Below are 18268 nucleotides of genomic sequence, written 5' to 3'. Positions count from 1 at the left end.
TTCGCAAAATAAATACACTGATAGCGTCCGACTTTTACTTAAGATCTTGGGGCACATTTCGAGGCACTAATCTCGGCGGGCGGCGGACAACCGCTGTCATATGCCCAACGAACAAGATAATAAATAAATCCAAATGCACATCTTCAAGGGGCAGATAGTATGGACGCGGACTTAGTCAGTGTCAAGCGGTCAGGCAATCAAGTTGAGCTCTCGCTCTCACTATAAATCGTAGCCGTGGGCCACTGCAGCCTAATTCAATTCAATTAAAATTAAAACGCAGATCTACGCGTTCGAGTGAAATTGCCCCAAATTTCCGACAATTATAGGCCACGCTCTCGTCAGTGATTCCGCGTCGACGTAGGCGGCAATAGCTGAATCCCGGTCATGCAATCGGACGCATCTCCCCTGGGAGCTGCTGCCACGGATTCCCTAACCATGCATCGCTCAACCTCCATGCCGGTGAAGCCCAAGCCACTGGAGCAGAAGCCACTGCTCCGTTCCTCCGAAAAGGAGACGGTCAATGCGTCCGATTACTATCCGGAGAGTCCGGGATTCGTACGGCGCAGAAGGTCAAAAGCAGCCGGCGATCACCTGGAAACACGCAGCGAGCAAAAGTGAGTTGAGTTTAGGCAAAAGAAATTACCAATCAGATAGTTGTTATAATGACTATGGATACTAAGAAACGAAAACCTTTATTTTCTATGAACTTTTCTGGTATTATAAAAACCCTACAAGTTTATATAAATAATAATATAAGTCCCACGTTTAGTTTCCCCTACGCACACGACTGGGCGGGCAGTACGATTGAGCTTACTCCAGATTTGGGATCCGGACCGCGGACTTCCTCCTCCGATGGACTGAGACGCAGCCTTAATCGCGTGATGGAAAAGAACGGCAAGGAGAACGTTGTGTTCCGCCGCATTCCGGAGAAGTCATGGCGCTACATGCGGGATCTGGTCACCACGCTGGTAAGATCCTGGTTCGGACACAGGAAAACGTCTACACCCAGGGCCGATCAATCGCGATCGGATGTGTATAGCATAACGCCCAGTATTCAGCGCAGACTCGATGAACTGGCCAATGAGCCACCGCACCTGAGTCCCCATTTTTCGAAGTCTAATCCTAACCAAAACGAGCGCGTCACGTTCAGCATATAGTTTGTAGTACATTGATCAAGCCATGACCGACTAAAATACTCACACATATTAATAAATACGTATTAACCAACCACATATTCACTTGCTAAATTGAAGGGATACACAGTAAAGATATTAAAATGGGTCGTATTTTCATTCATTGGTAATCCATAAAGGTCGTTTCTTTCCAATCGCGCAGATGGAACTGGAGTGGAAGTATATGCTGACCCTGTTCCTGGGCAGCTACTTCCTCAGCTGGCTGCTCTTCGCCGCCCTCTGCTACGTGGTGGCCTACTCGCACGGTGACTTCATCTTCGATCCGGTAAGTGGCAAGCGAATGGGCGAGGGCGTGGATCCCTGCATCTACGGGGTGCACAGCTGGGTGGCCATGATCATATACTCTGTGGAAACACAGACGACCCTCGGATTCGGCGAAAAATACGCCAGCGAGGAGTGTCCGGAGACGATCTTCCTGTTCGTCATGCAGATGTTGAGTGCGGCCCTAATCGAGGGCTGTATGGTGAGCGTGATCTATGCCAAGACCGCACGGCCGGCGAGGCAGCTGACCAAGCTGAAGTTCAGCGATAAGGCGGTGGTAAGTAAAATGCCTCCACTGGGCGAGAGGAGTACACCCAACCATTCGGATCCATCCTTTAGCGATTATCTCACGTAGATCTGTTATCGCGACGGCAGGCTTTGTTTGCTCTTCCGCGTCTGTGATCCCCGCGAGCAGCAGTCCATCGAGTCCAAGATACGAGTCTACATCATCGTGGACAAACGGTGAGTCACAGTCGCATTTTAGGGAAAATCATAGAACTTAAGAATCCGCGGTTAATTTGGGTATATTTTCCTATTTTGTCTTGATCTTCAACGTTTTTTTTTCAATATTTATAAATGCTATAGAAACAATTTAATCACACTTGACTCCTGAAATATTGACCCAGTCATAAGGAAAGTCATAAATGAACTGACCTTCCATTCAGATAGTACTTGCTGCTGGATAAAACAAGCAATTAATACGAACCCCCATCTTATCTATTTCTCTGACAGCACGCGCGAGGGTGAGACTATAAAAAGTCACGTGGAACTGAAGCTGGAGGGGAATGGGGAGCAGATTATTCTCTGGCCCGATGTGGTGTGCCATGTCATCGATGAGACCAGCCCGTTGTCTCAGTTCACCACAGCGAAACTCTTCAATGCTGCCCAATTTGAGTTGTATGTGTCCATTGTGGGCACTTCGCCTGCCACAGCGCAGATGACGGAGGCCAAGACGTCCTATCTGCCAAGGGAGATTTTCTGGGGCCAGCGGTTCGTCAATATCATCCATTACGACGCCCAAAACGAGCGCTACATTGTCGACTACGAGAACTTCAACAGGACCATATCGGTGGACATGCCCATGACGAATCCGAAAAATGATCACTTAAAGCTAGAGTACAGAAAGTGAAAAGGGTTTTAAAAAATACATTTTAAGAAGCTTTCTTATCGCATTACACTTTTGGCAGCACTATATTAATAACGAATTCAAAAACATTTTATAGACCGAGGTAAATATTCTAAAACATTTGTAAAATATCTAAATGGATCGATTAACGAATTAAAATTTACATAAAACTCATGAGACGCCAAAACCTATTTTGAAAAATGTTACTAATAGTTGATAATAACAATAAATTAAATACAATAATAACAATGTTTCAATTAATTATTAACATGTCTCCCCCTCGTTTTACTCTCCGCATGATTCAGTTTGCTCCTGCTCCTGGTAAAACTTCAATTTGGCCTTTAACATTTCGTTTTCATTTTGTAGGCGCGAGAACTCGCGCATGAAGCTATCTCCTTGAAGTAGTAAAGCCAGGGCGTCCCGGATCTCCCTTGTGTTTTCCACCTGCTGGTCCATGTAGTTGGTCATCTTATTAGCCAATAGCCGCTGATTAGAGAAGGTAACGTACTCCAATTCGCGCTCCACCTTCTCGCAGCGCTGGTCTACAAAATCTCTTAGCTCGCTGAATTCCTTGCGCCAATCTGCATCCATTTGGGCGGAAAGTCCGCTTGACGATTTGGCCAGCAACTGCTGAGGCTTCAAGAGAGGATTTGAGGATTGTGGTGTGATGTTAGCATGGTGCGGGGTACTGTTTCGACTGGCCGAAAGCAAGCGCAGACGGCGTTTCATTTCTGCGTCAACCGGCGGGGGATTCTCTTTGTCGCTGCCGCCTCCTGTGCTGCTGGCCACGGAAATGTTGGCAGACTGCTCCTCGCAGAGCTCGTCCGTCTCGGCAATCTTCATCAGCTTTCCGTCTCCGGAAATGTTGCTCCGATCCTTCAGTGGGCCGCTTAAGGTCTCTGCAAGTAATAAGCTTATTATAACTAAAAAATAATAATCTCTACAGTAACTTGCGTTGCAGTGACTCCGTGGTGGAGCTGTTGACGGAGTTATCCACCGAGCTTGGGCCAGACGCCACTGGAGGACAAAGACTTTGACGATTGGCAGTTTCATAAGGTTGCGGTTTTCGGTTGAGCGTCTCCCAGTCAAAACTATCTCTGTAAGAGGCGCCCAAGCGGGTCGACATGCGATCCACAGCTCTTGGACCTTGGGCATCCAGGAACTCGCAAAAGGAATCCCGGCGAACTATGGTAGGTGTTGACACCCCGTAACCAAGACTGGTCAGCTGGTTTTGGGTGCTCAACAAATTAGCGGCAATCGATTTACGCAACTCATCGCTGGGCGCACGCTCTACACGAGGAGCTTCGGTCGCCAAACCAGTTGCATTTTCGGAGCTGTTGAGGCTACCGTTCTGCTGGTTATCCCCACTTGGCACGGGCACAAAGGCTACACGTGTTACAGCCGCATCATGTACACTCCTCACGGCCAACGGAGCCTTTGTACTCCTCATATCATAGGCTATTAATTCGCCCTTAAGGTTTCCAGCACAAAGATAAGTGCCACATTCACTCAGCGCCACCGTCGATAGTGGATGCGAGTAGGTCAAGCGATCCGTAGAGGCCTGAGCACGATTTCGTCGAATGTCGAAGATATTTATCTTGCAATCGTAGCCCACGCTGACCAGCAGTGCCGGTTGGGATGTGCACATACTGATGTCCCGGCAGGGAGCACTGTGGGCTTCGCTGGCATGAAAAATCTTTCGCATTCCCTGCACATCATAGACAGTCACGGCTCCTTTATAGGAAGCGATCGACAGATGAAAGCGTTTGCTCGGATGAAAGCGCACAAGAGTAGAGCTGATATTAACAGGATAGCGAAAGATCAATGCAATCCTTTAACAAGCAAGCCTTTAACTTACTCGCCATCTATGGTGAAGGTGTTGGTCTTCTGTTTGGTCTTGGTACCCAAGATACTGATGTCCCCGCCATCGCGCACGGCGGCTATATACTCGTCCGTGTTGTTGTAGTCCATGTAGAGGACAGTACTCCTTTGCGGGTCCGCCGGAAAACGATGGATGAGCTGTGCCGTCCGAAAGTTGTATAGCTTAACACAACCGCTCTGACCCACAGCGATCTCTTCCAGGGATTGCTTGGCGCACGCCACACAGAAGGCATTGTCGATGGTGAGCTTACGGACTCGTTGAATCTCGGGCGCTGTGAAATGGGAAGTTAATTACATACGTGGGATTTGGGGATCCGCACCTCTCTCTTACTCTTGCCATCCTTCTCCTTTATTCGCATCACGGCCAAGCCCGCCATTTTATCCACCTCCACGAAGACCCGGCGTTGGCCGTTGAACTGAAAGTCCGTGGGCTCTGCGTTCTGGTGCACATACTCAGACTTTGTCTCCAGATCCGCGAAGTCGGAGAGCACGGTTTTTTTAGACGTGGAAATAACATGCATTTTGATTTATTTCTTCAGATATTTACACAATTCAAATTTGAGTGCTTTTGTTCGGACTGATTTAAGAATGTGCCCGCTGCTTTATTACCTGAAAATTCCAAAGCTCGTCCGTCGATTTTCCAAGTGATGTTAGACAAATATGCTGATTCCACTACACATTGTCCTTATCTAACACCTTTGAATTATATATCAATATTGCTTTTAATCTTTTTCTGTGTTTTACCACGCCAGGCATAGAGATCAAATAAATAATAAAAATAATTTTTTAAAAAGCGAACACAAATTGTTTGTTTGCCGCTGGATTTCGCAGTGAGAACGCGTCGGCCTGCGCGGTCACACTAGTCATTCACAACCAAATTCATCGGATCATTGGCAGAAAGGCAAGAAGAAGAGCAAGCAATCACCTGCGAAAAAGAAATAAATTGCCGAGAAATGTTAAAGACGTTGTAGTGCGGCAATTTGGCGTGCGTTGAAATGACTCCTGGCGACCAGTAGAAGCATTTAGTGACCACGCTACTCATCCCCCGTCCCCCGCCGCAGCGGCTGAGCCACTGGACAAAGGCCAGCTTACAACAAAAACAACACCAGGGAGACAGTCACGGGCCATTGGCACCCACACAAGCACACACACGCACGCACTGCGTAAAAGCAAACAACAACGATAACAACTGGGAACGGAGGCCTTCAACTGCAGGAAAGATGGAAGCTGATGGACTGACCAACGAACAGACGGAGAAGGTCCTCCAGTTCCAGGATCTCACCGGCATCGAGGATATGAACGTCTGCCGCGACGTCCTAATCAGACACCAATGGGATCTCGAGGTATGCATATGTTTATATGCCCACACAGTGAATGTCAAAATAACAGGGTCACGTAGTCTTGCAGTCTTGCATACAGTGGTGGCTGCAAGAATACTACTACCAACAAGTTTTGTACATATATATTATCTGACGACTAAAGATAGTAATCATTTTATTCTAAATTCTTTTTAAATTTGTTTTTTACAATTTTGCGTTGGGCGCCCTGCTATACTAAATACCAGCTTATTTACCCTTTTTCATATCTACATATGCAGGTGGCCTTCCAGGAGCAGCTAAATATCCGCGAGGGGCGTCCGACCATGTTCGCCGCCTCTACAGATGTCCGAGCGCCCGCTGTCCTTAACGATCGCTTCCTGCAGCAGGTGTTTTCCGCCAACATGCCTGGCGGAAGGACGGTTAGCCGGGTGCCCAGTGGCCCCGTTCCCCGCAGCTTCACCGGCATCATTGGATATGTGATTAACTTCGTGTTTCAGTACTTCTACTCCACGCTGACGAGCATCGTCAGTGCGTTTGTGAACCTGGGCGGAGGAAACGAAGCCCGCTTGGTGACAGATCCACTGGGGGATGTGATGAAGTTTATTAGGGAATACTACGAAAGGTATCCCGAGCACCCGGTCTTCTATCAGGGCACATATGCCCAGGCCCTTAACGATGCTAAGCAGGAGCTGCGTTTTCTAATCGTTTACCTGCACAAGGATCCCGCCAAGAACCCAGATGTGGAATCCTTCTGCCGCAACACACTGTCGGCGAGATCGGTCATTGACTACATTAACACACACACCCTGTTATGGGGATGCGACGTAGCCACGCCGGAGGGCTACCGGGTGATGCAGTCGATAACGGTGCGCAGCTACCCAACGATGGTGATGATCAGCCTTCGAGCAAATCGCATGATGATCGTCGGACGTTTCGAGGGGGATTGCACGCCCGAAGAGCTGCTCCGTCGCCTCCAGTCGGTGACGAACGCCAACGAGGTGTGGCTGAGTCAAGCGCGTGCAGATCGCTTAGAGCGGAATTTTACACAGACTTTAAGAAGACAGCAGGACGAGGCATACGAGCAGAGTTTGCTTGCGGACGAGGAGAAGGAGCGTCAGCGGCAAAGGGAGCGGGATGCCGTCCGGCAGGCGGAGGAGGCTGTGGAACAAGCTCGACGCGATGTCGAGCTTCGCAAGGAGGAGATTGCCCGGCAAAAGATCGAGCTGGCCACATTGGTGCCATCCGAGCCGGCAGCGGATGCTGTCGGCGCCATTGCAGTTGTATTCAAGCTGCCCAGTGGAACACGCCTAGAGCGCCGATTTAACCAGACGGATTCGGTGCTTGTAAGTTACACAAATTTAAACTGCTAATTTGGGATTGATGATTTGATGTTATTGCAGGACGTTTATCACTATCTCTTCTGCCATCCCGATTCGCCGGATGAGTTCGAGATCACAACGAATTTCCCGAAGCGCGTGCTCTTCTCGAAAGCGAACTTGGATGCCGCTGGGGAAACAGGCACAGCCAAGGAGACGCTGACCAAAACCCTTCAGGCCGTAGGACTCAAGAACCGCGAGGTGCTGTTCGTTAACGATCTGGAAGCGTAACCAAGCACCACCTACCAAATGAAAGCATCATCGTGTTACCAGCAGCAACGCATTACCAAAACTTGAACCAAGTTTTAAGTAGTCGTAGTCAACGTCCAAGTCGGAGGATAAATAGAGAAACTATTCCTAATTTAATCATGAACATTAATATTAATAATTGTTTAACAATGTTTAGGTTGATTCTCTGATCTGCCCAACACCATCAACCAACCCGTTTCTCAAACATTCACACATCAGTAAAAATCGTTTCCAGAATAATTTCCGTGAACCACAATTTAGTTCTTTTTATTTAAGATGCGTTGTTATGTTAGCTGTACTTATACTTCCGTCTATTTAACGAATAATAGAGGCACATTCTTGTTATTTGACAGAGAGCTTGAATTCAATTTGAATTTGAGTTTAGATTGAAGATATAAATAATCATTTAAAGTGAGAACGTTCAAATACACAAGTTCGGGACAGTTGATCATAAAAAATATAGTTATACAGATATTACTTTAAAACACCAAACAAGTGCTTTTCTAAAATATGGGCTTCTCGTAAGTTTACTGAATATCAAAGGAAAAACCAAATTTAAGTTCAAAATATATTTTTGAATTTTTGGTGTGGCAACGCCATTTGTACCTATCGATAGCTCATGGTGATGGGCTATTGCGACTCACGTACTTATGGCCTAAAATTTAATTTATTATTCAAGTAATATTTTAATTGATGAAATGTCAATTGATTTGACAATTTAATTGCTAGCGACTGATTAAAAAAGGTAAAGTTAAAAAGTGCGTCGAGTGCCCTCACGGCAGCAGTCACGAGTCCACCTCCAGAATCCTATAGTCATTGCTTGTTAGTCAGCACGAAAGTCACGACGGAGTCGTGTGAAAATCTGAATATACGCTGGAATTCCGAGGATTGGAGGATAATAGTGAGCAAGAGGACAATAACGACTGGTTCACCGACGACGAGAGAACGCGTCTGCTGCCCGGGAAAAGGGGAAAATCAGCAACCACTGGCTTGCGGCTGAAAATTCGGCAGTTGACTTCTAATCTGCTCAACGTGGAGGAGGTTCGCAACGTCGCACGGAGCCTACGTCAACCGAGTTATCAGAAGCTCTTTCAGCAGGACAAGAGCCAGCAGGACATCCGCAATAACCCAAAAACCATGACAACGCCCTCCACTTCCGTGGGCGATGCAGCCGCCGCCTTGTCCGGCAATCTTCAGTTGCCGCCTCTGCGAACCCTCGATGACTTCATCCTGGGATCGGCCCGATTCCAACTGCCCAATCTCAAGGATTTTGAGAAGTGGGGCAATCGGGTGGTGAAGAACCTGCTCTATTACCAAACAAACTACTTTTTGCTCTTCATTACCATCTACGTTTTGATGATTTTCTTCAATCCTTCAAAGATTATTACTGGTCTGCTGGTGCAGGCTTTGATCATAGGCGTTATCTGGCAGTTCTTCAGCGGAAAGTCGAAGAAGAACTTCATCGCCAGTCGTCTGACTGGTGGAAATGCCAATGCAGCAGAGCAGAATGCCCAACAGAAATGGTACATACTGGCTGGAGCTCTGCTCGGAGGTTATCTTCTTCTGCATCTGCTGAGCGCAGTGCTTTTGACGATTTTCACCGTGTTGCTACCTATTTCGCTGACCTTCATCCACGCCTCCTTGCGACTGCGAAACATCAAGAACAAGCTGACCAACAGCATCGAGAGCTTTGCTCCCTCCACGCCCATGGGCTCCTTGCTGGATGCCTTAAATGTCCGGGCCGAAGGCGTCTTTAATTAGACTGACCAGTTTGACACAGTTGGAATGATCGTTTTTATCGCTAGTTATCCTTGTCAATGTTGATCCTTGCAAAGCAAATCCCGGTATTGTAATCGATTTTGATTTTTACTTTTGTATTAAACTATGATTTTATGCAGCCATCATGTAACGCAAATATTACAAATGTCAATAAAGTTTTCCCAGGAATTTCGCTGTGTTGCTCCTCTAAAGATAATGTTATCTTATAAGGGCCAATCCTCTCACCCAAATCAAAAGTTGAAACCTTTGATAGTTAGTAGCGTAAACAAGATATAGACTTTATGATAGCCGCCCATGCAGTTACTCGCGTTTATTCTATCACATAAAATAGTATTGGCTTTTGATTTCAATTTAAGGTTTCCTCGATGTTATTACTCCTATTTTTAGTTGGTAGGCATTTTAGTTGTTCAGGGGGTGGAGAGCTGGAGCGTTGGACGCTGCAATTTCGGCGGCAGTGAGAGAATCATCGTTTTTCCCACCCGTCTGCGATAAATGCTTGACGAGGTCCACCCAATCCCAGCCACGTTCCCGGTCTCCTTTGTGATCGGTTCTCTCCCACTGCCGGCGCTTTTGCGCCTTAGTCAGGTGCTCCTTCTTGGGCTCCTTTTTCTTGGACTCCGCATCGGCATTGGGATCGGAGATCTTTAGAGCACCCACGCCATCATCCACTAACGCCACCGTGGGTGCAGATTCGGGTTGCTCTGCGGTCAATTGCTCCAGGTTGTCCTTAAGGCATTCGAACAGGGTATAGGTCATGCCACAGCCCAGCCATTGGTCCGCTTCCGTACTCAGAGCCGTTTGGATCCCTTCCTTGACAGCTGGCAGTCTGTTAAATAGGAAAGCGTAGTCTTTAGAGCTAAACCTGCTCCAATTTCCCAAGGAATAACGATCCACTTACAGATTCCTATTGTAAAACGCGTTCATGTTGATCGCTGGCGCCTCATCGGGGTAATTTTCGCCCCACTTGAGCTCGACCAAGAACGACTTGTAGTTATCCTCTTCGCCATACTAAAATTTCATTTATTATATTACAAATTATCATATTTGTGTGCTTTTTTTTATCCATGTGGCTTACTTTGTACTGAAATGTGACGCTATCTATTTCCTTGAAGTTCGTGTCGCCCTCGTATATTGACTGCAACGCCTCCCGTTCTTCCGTCTGCTGTTCCAGTGGCGTGCTCATAGTAAATTGTGTGGATTATCTTTACTGTTCAAGATTTTATCATTTTTTGTTAAACAAGACAAAAATCAAAATTTGTAACAAAAACAAAAGCAACAGTAACAATCAGCTGGCCACCGGTGGATGTGTGGCCGTTCTATCTCAAATCAGTTATAGCTTGTCTCCACTGGGTCCGCATGCGAAGCCTTAAAAAGGCTAAATAGGTGTTTTTGTTATTTATTGTAAAGGCTTGATTAAAATTATGTTTATAAATATATTCTATTATTTCATTTAAAATACTTCTGAAGTTTTTTTTATGTTTCCAAATGCAGTTAAAGGTTTTCAATCAAAATTAAAAAATAAATAAAAAGAGAAATGAAGCGTAATAGATGAAACCGAAGATGAAGGGTAAACAATCTTCGTAGGTGGGAATATCACGCATCTATTTCGATAGGCATAGCAAAGTTATCGAGCCAGTACAGTTCAGTTCGCAGCAGAATAACATAGAAGAACGCAAACAATAACAACATAAAAAAAAATCATAAAATGCACAGTGCGCGCGTGAATCATCGTTGAGCAACAATTAGCATTGATAAGCTCATGATCGCGCGGCGTCACTAGGAGCGGAAACAGGAACTGAGGCACACGCGACCCACGACAAGTATGTCGTCAGATGCGATTCCCGCATCGGAATGTGCGCACCTGATGGAATTCAAGCGATTTCTGGTCAGCACGGCGGAGAAGGCAGCAGCCGTAAGCGAGGAGGTGGTCAGCCGGAGTTGTGTAACTCGTACGGCCAATGAGACATACAAAGTGTCCGGCGAGGAGCGTCATGCCGAATTGGTCTCAGCTATTTGGAAACAACTGGAGACTCGAGGATGTCCGGCGCAGTTCCGGATTAAGCTACTCCATCGAAGCACACAGCAGCTGGAGCAGGATCTGTGCTTTGCCAAGGAGTGTGAAGTCACCGTGGAGGGTCCGCCGCAGTACGATCTTCTCAAGCTGCAGAAGTTCGTGGCCAGTGAGTTTGAGAAGTACATCCTAAAACTCACCGACAACTCGGAGGTGGATCGCCTCAAGGACTTCGCTGATGAGGCGGCGCCGGAAAACTGCGAGTGCCACCAGCAGAAAGAACCCCTGCACACATCTGCCGCTGTAAAGAACAAACCCCGCAAAATGGAGGATCGCTGTGTTTGCCTGGATCGATTTGGTGAAATGTACGAGCTGCTGGACAAGACCACCCGTTTTTTTGGCGTCTTTGATGGTCACTCTGGCTCTTTATCCGCCACCTATGCAACCAGCCAACTCCCACAACTGCTAGCCGATCAGCTTAAAGCAAATCCAGATCCTGCTGCATTCTCCCCAGACTTTTATCGCAATGCCTTCGAGTCGGCATTTTTGCTGGCCGACGAGCGTTTCACCCAGAAGAAGATCACCAGCGGCACAACCAGCGTGTGTGCCTTGATCACAAAGGATCAGCTTTATATCGCTTGGGTGGGCGATTCCAAGGCCCTTCTCGTGGGCAAGCGGACTCAACTGCAGCTGGTGAAACCGCACAAGCCAGAGAATCCGGATGAGCGCAAGAGAATAGAAACAGCTGGTGGAACAGTGCTCCACGCCCAGGGGCAGTGGCGTGTAAATGGCATTCTTAACGTGGCCCGCTCCATTGGCGACTACAGCCTTGAGGCAGTGATCGCAGAGCCGGACTTCGTGGATGTGCAGTTAAATGAGGCTCACGACTTTCTCGTACTAGGCACCGATGGCCTGTGGGATCATGTGCCCGAGTCGCTCATAATCGAAACCGTTTACGATTCCCTAGCGGATACCACAATGAAGTTGGACGACATTCCCAAACTGCTGATAGAGGCTGCCAAGGAGCGGGATTCCCAGGATAACATAACAGCGGTGGTGGTTTTGCTCAAACCGCGACATCAGATCGAACATCTTTAAAAGTTTAGGTCCGAGCAGCAAATTTTTTATATTGTTACCCGCCTTGGGATGGGTTAATTTTGTACAAATTCAAAGCAACTTAAAAGTCGTAGAAGCGAAAAGTAATCTTGAATCAACGCCCTTTGTGTGGTGGGATAACACGAAAAGTCATATCAAATTTTACGTATTCGAAAGAGAAAAATGTGCCAAATATTTTTAAACAATTCAAGAACGCAATATACACTTGATATTGGCATGCATATTGTGGGAATATAAGTAATATAATCCATTTTCTAAAAGATTATTGAACGTACGCAATCGTTTAATGTGATACAACGAAAATAAGGTATTACAAGATGATAGAACCCAAGTCCTTGCCTAATTAAAAACTAATAATATGCCCAAAGATTACTTTCCGAACCTACATTTGCAAATTAATCAACGAGAATTAACCCAAACCGGCCCATTGTTGTTTCGTTTACTTTACGTTATTGTTGTAATGTAAATAGCTTGGAGCTGTTCGGAGTGCTCCTACCTTTATTGTCACATTCTCACGTGCCTACGTGGTCCTGAATATGGATGACCCCATCCCGGTCCACTTGTTTGGTTGCTCGAATAAGCTCAATCAAAATATTTTGTGGTTGCTCAGCAGTTGAACGAAATTTTAACAAGTTAAGGCAACTGTTGTTAGCCCAATAGTATATAGAAAAAGTGCACAATTACGCACATAAATATGTTTACATATATTTTAGATTAGCCAGCAAGCATATTTATACACATTGAAGTTGTTTTCGGCCGCTTAGTGCTTCCTGCTGTACGATAATAAGCCAAGCCATGTAGCCAGGTACACATATATCGTAGTTAAACGCGTATATATTTACACCCGTAACCGTATTTAATGATCCCACACAGATTAAGTACCTTTTTATACAAATCCAACGAACCTTTCATGCATTTTATCGAACAACCCAGGACACATTTTTAACAACACACACGCAAATTGATAAAGATTTTTTATTGGAATAATAAAAGTAATTCACTGAATTGTCATACCTATCTCTAGCTGGGTGGCGGCTGACCCTGATGTGACTGGTTGTTCGGCGGAGGAGGAGCAAAGGGTGGTGGTGGCGGGTACATGTGTGGGTACATGGGCGGCATGGCGTAGGGCATTCCGTAGCCATAGTTAGGCACTGGGAAGGGCATGCCAGGATGCTGCTGAGCCATGTTAAAGTTAGCCGCTGCCTGGTGATAGTTCTGGTAGTAGTTGGAGTGCCAGCTGCCCGGATTGTAGCTTGGATGGAAGTTGTATTGTTCGTCCTGTGGCTGATTCTGGTTGTGCTGGTTAATGGAGGGTCGCTGGCTCTGGCGGAAACTCTCTCGTTGCCCACGACGTCCGCGTTGACGAGGAGGAGGAGCAACTGAAGAAGCCTTAGTGGCTGTCGTGGCCACCGAGGTTACCGTGTCCACGGAATCTGTGGAGTTTGTGCGATCCCTTTGGCGGCGCTTTCGCTGCTCTGCCCTGGCTTCTCTTTCTTCTTCATCATCCGAGTGATCTACGTAGCGGGCTGGTGGTTCTACATCGTGCTCCCACGAAGCATCCGATCCTCGAACTTGCATCAGCTTGGAGAGGATCACAAATTGAGTGTGTTCGGTTTTGGGAGCGCAGTACACTACGTCGCCAATTTTGATGCCCCTATCGAGGATCTGTTTGTTACTGTTGAATCGAACGCAGTACAGTGGATCCGACACTTGACCCAACACATCGAACACTTCGCCCAGGACCTTGCGACCCTTCTCCAGGAACAAAACGGTGTCGAGATCGAATAGCATGGAATTCGGCAGCACGGAAACCAAAACAAGCTGATCCACGATGGACTGAACTTTGCCAAGTTCAACGCATTCATCCTCGGGTACAGTAATCTCTAGCTGATGAATAGGCGGAAGGTCATCAAGGAGCATTTCTCCTCGTACTTTCGGGGGCTGGCGACGACGAGACCGATCTCCTGTAGCCCCATCTTCATCAAAGTCCTCGTCATCCTCGTCACAATCCACGGTGTTGATTCTTTTGTCAATCTTCTTCCGAAGTACGGTGAGGTATTCTCCTTCGGAATCGGAGTCTGAGTCACTGCTGCTGCTGCTGCTCTTTGAGCTCTCGTCATCCGAGCTCACAGCTACAACTGGACGATATGCGGTGGTGGAGGATGCGGGGTCCGTAACTGGAACTTCAATCACATCGTTGTCGCCGTTCTGCACTGGAGTGACTTTCTCATCATCCGAGTCATCAGAGCTGTAGGCAGCCAACAGACTGAGGCCACTTGCTTGAGGGCTTGAATCAACATGTGGAGCGGGCTGAACTTGAGGTGCGGTCACAGTAGCAGAAGCGTCAGAGGCAACTTTTTTGGATTCTTCCGATGGACTTCCCTGGACCACGAGATCTGATGATGTTTCGAATTCCATTTCCACACACTGTTGCTCCTCTACAAGATTATTCACTGAACCCACCACCTTTTCCTGGGTTGTGGTCGATGTCATGGCTTGTGTTGACTCATTTACCAGTTCATTTTCCACCTGCTGCTCCATTTCTACTGGTTCTACTACGGCATTCGTAGCTTCTGCATTGAAATTCCAAATCTATTATTGAACTTATAGTATAGAAAGCTTATAAGCTTACCTGTTGTCGCTGTTTCCAACTTATCTATTGATAAGTCTGCCTTCAAGGTGCTATGTTTCCCCAATTCAACAGCTGTTTCGGTGGATTGTGGCTCTTCAATTGGAGCTGAAGCCTTTACAGCCGCTGGCTGCTCACTCTCCATGCCTATTTAACTTTAAATAGTTAGACAATTCCTTAATCAAGCTGAAATCGCAGGGAAACGAATATCAACTGAGAATACACACGTTGAATGCACGCACGTGTTGTCTTCTTCTTTCTAAAATAACATTCACAGTCATAAATAAAATACATCGAGCCGTTGCGAATGGCAATGGTTTATACCGCTCTCAAAAAATTTAAAATGTTGAAAACGAATGTATAATTTTTAAAATGTTTATTGTTAAAAAATGTGATATAAATATTTTTGTCCTTAAAATTGTTTACTTTTATTTGTTTCGTTAAAATCATTTGCGTGGTGAGACGGTATGCACACAATTCATATATTGCATTCATTGAAAAGCATTTTAGTTAAGCAAAAATGGACGCCAACTTATTCCGTATATACTCGAAGCTAATATTTAACTTACTATTGCACATTTAGCATTAAAAAAAGCTTAAAACTTTGTACACTTTTTGCTCAGAATGCAATTGAAACGGGTTTTCCGTAGTTCGTTGTGAGATTCTTCATGACTAATATCTAAAAATGTATTGTATGCTCTCGAAATATCGAAGTGCATACTTACAATAAGTCCTTACAAAATAGTTTCTTGATTTTCTTTTGTGTCTCCTTTAGTCCTAGTAGCAGCTAATAATTGAAACAATGTCTTCCGATAAATTCATGGGTAAAAGCAGGGCGAAATTAGCTTATCAAATATCGGTTACAAACATTACTTTGTGCTAAGGCAGAGTTAGTTGGAAGATGTTCAAGTGCGAACGAGATTCACAAAGCTAAATCTAGGTAAATATCAATAGCACTTAGTTAATATCAATGTTTTCGCTCTATGGTAGCCATGTGAGATATGTGAGAATGATAATGAAGTCTAATGAAATTAATTCTTCAGGTCAAAGCAAGCAACTAAGGTCAAAATCTAGCAATCAAAGTCACCATTCTCCTACACCTTCCAATCTAAACGGTATTCGTCCACCAGCAGCAAGTGATGATGGATTAGCCAACCTATAATACATAGTAAAATTAATTAGGGCTCTAGCACTAATAGTACAAATGAAATCAATTTATCCCTACCCTCTTGCTGCGCCAGCGCCAAAAACTCCTGCCACTTCGTCTGAATGTCCCAGTATTTCTCCTTAAGCTGATTCCTGTCCTGCAAATAGGACACTGCAAAGAAGTACGCCTTCAGCACATCCTGCGGACGAGTTTCAAAGTGCAGATATACACCCAGACACTTTTTGGTCTGTGCGATGATGAAGTGCTCGTGGGGATCGAAGGAGGACACTATGTTCTCAATAACGCTGCTGCTCTTGTACTCGTCAATCAAATTTTTAACGCTCAGTCCGAGCTTTATGTTCAGTGACACTGAAACCGTTTGGCCAACCGTCACACGCTCCATGGCGTTCACCTAGAAAAAAAGTCAAAGCTGAACAAAACCTTATTTTTCGACAAGATCAACGATGTACCAACCTGCTGCGGACTGAGCATCCTTGACGACCTGAAAAACTCCTCCAGGGCGATCAAATAGCGCGACTCGTTGAAGCTTCGCAAGCATACTGCGCGTACTGCTTTCAGATTGGCATACAGATGCAGGCTGACCACCACGTAGAATATGGTATACAGGACCGCCTGACTCTTGATCAGCGAGAGGAGATACAGGCCCACAAAGGAGGCCACCAGATTCACGCACGTCTCCTGTGAACTGTCCTTGGATGCCACATCGGCCAGGTTGCCCCTCAAGGCATGATGCTGGGTCAATGCCGATCTAGTGGCACCTCCGGCAACGCCCACAATCGCCTTCAGCAGGGTCGAGCAGCACAGGATTTGGGTGCTGAAATGCGGATACTTGGGAAGCACGTAGATCTCGATGCCCATGGCCAGATCGTTCAGAAAATCCGCACGCAGGCGCCATTTCTTTGAGTCCACATCCAATTGGGAGCCCTGCCACCATGCGAACACAATGCGACCCACGTGACCACTGCCCTCCTTCAAGATCCAAGTCGCCGTTGCGGAAAAGGCATTGATGTTCTCGCTGCCCACGCCGATGCCCTTCAAGATGGCGTGTGTGCACAGGGTGCCGCAGATGGTGCTGCAGAAGGCCTGGGCCGTGTCCCAGATCTGGTATGCTGCATAGTCCTCGCTGACACTATCCGGATAGCCCTTGGGCAGGAAGACCTTCTGCAGCACGCGAAACAGCAGGAACTTCTCCTGGATGACCAGCTTATCCCCACGCAGCGGCACACGCACAATGTTGCTCTGATCTGGAGTTGGAAATACAAATTAATTAATGAATTAACCGCCAACCTAATCGTTTCAGAATATATTTATACACATTTACCTAAATAAATAAATAACAAAGCAAAGAGAACGATGGCATTGAACAAAATTTTGTCTGAAAAGTCGATATGCTATAAAAAATATAGGGTATTGCAAGTAAAACGCCATAATTCCAAACAAAAATAATAATAATAATAAACAAGATTAATAATTAATAGAAATTGAAGCTTGAACAGTACCAATGGTGTTTCCTAAGTTTCTTAGTGCCTATAGCTGCTGCTGTATGGCTACTGAATTTTCGCCTGCAAGGTTTTTGGCTTGTTGGTTTGATCGATTTGCTCACCTGCTGGCGTCACATAGAGGATTTCCTCCCCCTTTCTTCCGTACTGTTCCCGAAAATGGATTTTCATCTTTGCTGTGCGTGCCTGGCTCTTTGGTAGCTGTGCGCCGTCTGGAAATTATGACTTATGGCCTATCCGGGACTGGCTGGGTTGTCTGGCTTTCAGAGACTCCAGCAGTAAAGCACCACCCACCTGGCTCCACTAGCACCCACAACCAGCGCTTCTTAGTTAGTTAGATTGGCTGTCTATCTCAGGCGGGGATTCCGCGTAAAGCCATCGAACTAGCGACTAGCGCAACTGAACTCGAACGAATCAATGAACGCGGCGTTGGAAAGCGAACTCTAGGGCATTTTACAAACAAGCCAATGGAGCTGGAGCTACTTCAATCAAATGCTAGCAACTAATTGTGGCCCAAAATAAATATACCCCAAAATGAAGTTCTCCCCTTCCGATTGTGTTATCAGTCAGCTGTGCAGTGGGTGCGTTTCGCGGTGAATGCTGGAGGTGGTGAATTATTTGCATCAAGCCGGATTCGGTCATACTAAATATTTGATTTAAA

The 18268-nt window shown here is 46.2% G+C and overlaps 8 protein-coding genes across 13 annotated transcripts; 4 read left to right on the top strand and 4 right to left on the bottom strand.

The window, feature by feature from the left end:
* The first annotated feature begins 171 nt into the window (after positions 1 to 171).
* Positions 172 to 2849, top strand: Irk3 (Inwardly rectifying potassium channel 3). 3 transcript variants are annotated; one of them, NM_136059.4, is made up of 5 exons: positions 172 to 614; positions 770 to 968; positions 1336 to 1731; positions 1810 to 1916; positions 2187 to 2849. In NM_136059.4, exons 1-5 carry the CDS (start codon positions 385 to 387, stop codon positions 2581 to 2583), a joined length of 1329 nt encoding a protein of 442 aa, NP_609903.2. In that variant the 5' UTR covers positions 172 to 384; the 3' UTR covers positions 2584 to 2849. The 3 variants fall into 3 exon arrangements, with proteins under 3 accessions (NP_609903.2, NP_001137835.2, NP_001286058.1); NM_001144363.2 differs by having other exon boundaries at positions 758 to 968; NM_001299129.1 differs by lacking the exons at positions 1336 to 1731; positions 1810 to 1916; positions 2187 to 2849 and having other exon boundaries at positions 770 to 1244.
* Grip71 lies at positions 2623 to 5074 on the bottom strand. The gene is made up of 4 exons (NM_136058.5): positions 4793 to 5074; positions 4439 to 4733; positions 3535 to 4376; positions 2623 to 3479 (listed from the first exon to the last, which is right to left on the bottom strand). The coding sequence occupies exons 1-4, from the start codon at positions 4980 to 4982 to the stop codon at positions 2866 to 2868; spliced, it is 1941 nt and encodes a 646-aa protein (NP_609902.3). The 5' UTR covers positions 4983 to 5074; the 3' UTR covers positions 2623 to 2865.
* Positions 5075 to 5231: 157 nt separating this feature from the next.
* On the top strand, positions 5232 to 7910 carry Faf2 (Fas-associated factor 2). Of its 2 annotated transcripts, none has more exons than NM_058040.4 (3): positions 5232 to 5804; positions 6059 to 7123; positions 7181 to 7520. In NM_058040.4, exons 1-3 carry the CDS (start codon positions 5682 to 5684, stop codon positions 7385 to 7387), a joined length of 1395 nt encoding a protein of 464 aa, NP_477388.1. In that variant the 5' UTR covers positions 5232 to 5681; the 3' UTR covers positions 7388 to 7520. The 2 variants fall into 2 exon arrangements, with proteins under 2 accessions (NP_477388.1, NP_001286057.1); NM_001299128.1 differs by having other exon boundaries at positions 5321 to 5804; positions 7181 to 7910.
* Positions 7911 to 8216: 306 nt separating this feature from the next.
* On the top strand, positions 8217 to 9350 carry Jwa. The gene has a single exon (NM_136057.2). The coding sequence runs from the start codon at positions 8543 to 8545 to the stop codon at positions 9164 to 9166; it is 624 nt and encodes a 207-aa protein (NP_609901.6). The 5' UTR covers positions 8217 to 8542; the 3' UTR covers positions 9167 to 9350.
* Positions 9351 to 9465: 115 nt separating this feature from the next.
* CG10343 (uncharacterized protein) lies at positions 9466 to 10447 on the bottom strand. The gene is made up of 3 exons (NM_136056.3): positions 10260 to 10447; positions 10083 to 10192; positions 9466 to 10010 (listed from the first exon to the last, which is right to left on the bottom strand). Exons 1-3 carry the CDS (start codon positions 10365 to 10367, stop codon positions 9584 to 9586), a joined length of 645 nt encoding a protein of 214 aa, NP_609900.1. The 5' UTR covers positions 10368 to 10447; the 3' UTR covers positions 9466 to 9583.
* A 367-nt stretch (positions 10448 to 10814) lies between these two features.
* On the top strand, positions 10815 to 13314 carry CG10376 (uncharacterized protein). Its single transcript, NM_136055.3, has one exon. It carries the CDS (start codon positions 11007 to 11009, stop codon positions 12291 to 12293), a length of 1287 nt encoding a protein of 428 aa, NP_609899.1. The 5' UTR covers positions 10815 to 11006; the 3' UTR covers positions 12294 to 13314.
* Positions 13275 to 15206, bottom strand: CG10341 (uncharacterized protein). Of its 2 annotated transcripts, none has more exons than NM_136054.5 (2): positions 14944 to 15206; positions 13275 to 14884 (listed from the first exon to the last, which is right to left on the bottom strand). In NM_136054.5, the coding sequence occupies exons 1-2, from the start codon at positions 15083 to 15085 to the stop codon at positions 13332 to 13334; spliced, it is 1695 nt and encodes a 564-aa protein (NP_609898.1). In that variant the 5' UTR covers positions 15086 to 15206; the 3' UTR covers positions 13275 to 13331. The 2 variants fall into 2 exon arrangements, with proteins under 2 accessions (NP_609898.1, NP_001097178.2); NM_001103708.2 differs by having other exon boundaries at positions 13275 to 14881.
* A 142-nt stretch (positions 15207 to 15348) lies between these two features.
* Positions 15349 to 18256, bottom strand: CG10338 (uncharacterized protein). Of its 2 annotated transcripts, none has more exons than NM_001299127.1 (4): positions 17712 to 18256; positions 16562 to 17352; positions 16166 to 16499; positions 15349 to 16096 (listed from the first exon to the last, which is right to left on the bottom strand). In NM_001299127.1, exons 1-4 carry the CDS (start codon positions 17776 to 17778, stop codon positions 16035 to 16037), a joined length of 1254 nt encoding a protein of 417 aa, NP_001286056.1. In that variant the 5' UTR covers positions 17779 to 18256; the 3' UTR covers positions 15349 to 16034. The 2 variants fall into 2 exon arrangements, with proteins under 2 accessions (NP_001286056.1, NP_609897.2); NM_136053.3 differs by having other exon boundaries at positions 17712 to 18189.
* Between the last annotated feature and the right edge of the window lie 12 nt (positions 18257 to 18268).

Source organism: Drosophila melanogaster, chromosome 2L (assembly GCF_000001215.4).
Source record: "Drosophila melanogaster chromosome 2L".
Lineage (NCBI taxonomy): Eukaryota > Metazoa > Arthropoda > Insecta > Diptera > Drosophilidae > Drosophila > Drosophila melanogaster.
The sequence above is the reverse complement of the archived record's forward strand: the minus strand, read 5'-3'. Positions and strand labels throughout refer to the sequence as shown.

Excerpts from the sequence above, each read along its gene's own strand:
- Irk3 (NM_001144363.2), top strand. The coding sequence starts at position 385 with ATGCAATCGGACGCATCTCCCCTGGGAGCTGCTGCCACGGATTCCCTA. Across the intron at positions 615-757 it reads GAAACACGCAGCGAGCAAAA|TCCCACGTTTAGTTTCCCCT; the intron begins GTGAGTTGAGTT and ends TAATAATATAAG. Across the intron at positions 969-1,335 it reads GGGATCTGGTCACCACGCTG|ATGGAACTGGAGTGGAAGTA; the intron begins GTAAGATCCTGG and ends CCAATCGCGCAG.
- Grip71 (NM_136058.5), bottom strand. The coding sequence starts at position 4,982 with ATGCATGTTATTTCCACGTCTAAAAAAACCGTGCTCTCCGACTTCGCG. Across the intron at positions 4,734-4,792 it reads AAAGGAGAAGGATGGCAAGA|CGCCCGAGATTCAACGAGTC; the intron begins GTAAGAGAGAGG and ends CCCATTTCACAG. Across the intron at positions 4,377-4,438 it reads ACCTTCACCATAGATGGCGA|CTCTACTCTTGTGCGCTTTC; the intron begins GTAAGTTAAAGG and ends TGTTAATATCAG.
- Faf2 (NM_001299128.1), top strand. The coding sequence starts at position 5,682 with ATGGAAGCTGATGGACTGACCAACGAACAGACGGAGAAGGTCCTCCAG. Across the intron at positions 5,805-6,058 it reads GACACCAATGGGATCTCGAG|GTGGCCTTCCAGGAGCAGCT; the intron begins GTATGCATATGT and ends CTACATATGCAG. Across the intron at positions 7,124-7,180 it reads ACCAGACGGATTCGGTGCTT|GACGTTTATCACTATCTCTT; the intron begins GTAAGTTACACA and ends ATGTTATTGCAG.
- Jwa (NM_136057.2), top strand. The coding sequence starts at position 8,543 with ATGACAACGCCCTCCACTTCCGTGGGCGATGCAGCCGCCGCCTTGTCC.
- CG10343 (NM_136056.3), bottom strand. The coding sequence starts at position 10,367 with ATGAGCACGCCACTGGAACAGCAGACGGAAGAACGGGAGGCGTTGCAG. Across the intron at positions 10,193-10,259 it reads GCGTCACATTTCAGTACAAA|TATGGCGAAGAGGATAACTA; the intron begins GTAAGCCACATG and ends ATGAAATTTTAG. Across the intron at positions 10,011-10,082 it reads GCGTTTTACAATAGGAATCT|ACTGCCAGCTGTCAAGGAAG; the intron begins GTAAGTGGATCG and ends CCTATTTAACAG.
- CG10376 (NM_136055.3), top strand. The coding sequence starts at position 11,007 with ATGTCGTCAGATGCGATTCCCGCATCGGAATGTGCGCACCTGATGGAA.
- CG10341 (NM_136054.5), bottom strand. The coding sequence starts at position 15,085 with ATGGAGAGTGAGCAGCCAGCGGCTGTAAAGGCTTCAGCTCCAATTGAA. Across the intron at positions 14,885-14,943 it reads GTTGGAAACAGCGACAACAG|AAGCTACGAATGCCGTAGTA; the intron begins GTAAGCTTATAA and ends ATTTCAATGCAG.
- CG10338 (NM_001299127.1), bottom strand. The coding sequence starts at position 17,778 with ATGAAAATCCATTTTCGGGAACAGTACGGAAGAAAGGGGGAGGAAATC. Across the intron at positions 17,353-17,711 it reads CCTCTATGTGACGCCAGCAG|ATCAGAGCAACATTGTGCGT; the intron begins GTGAGCAAATCG and ends TTCCAACTCCAG. Across the intron at positions 16,500-16,561 it reads GGATGCTCAGTCCGCAGCAG|GTGAACGCCATGGAGCGTGT; the intron begins GTTGGTACATCG and ends CTTTTTTTCTAG.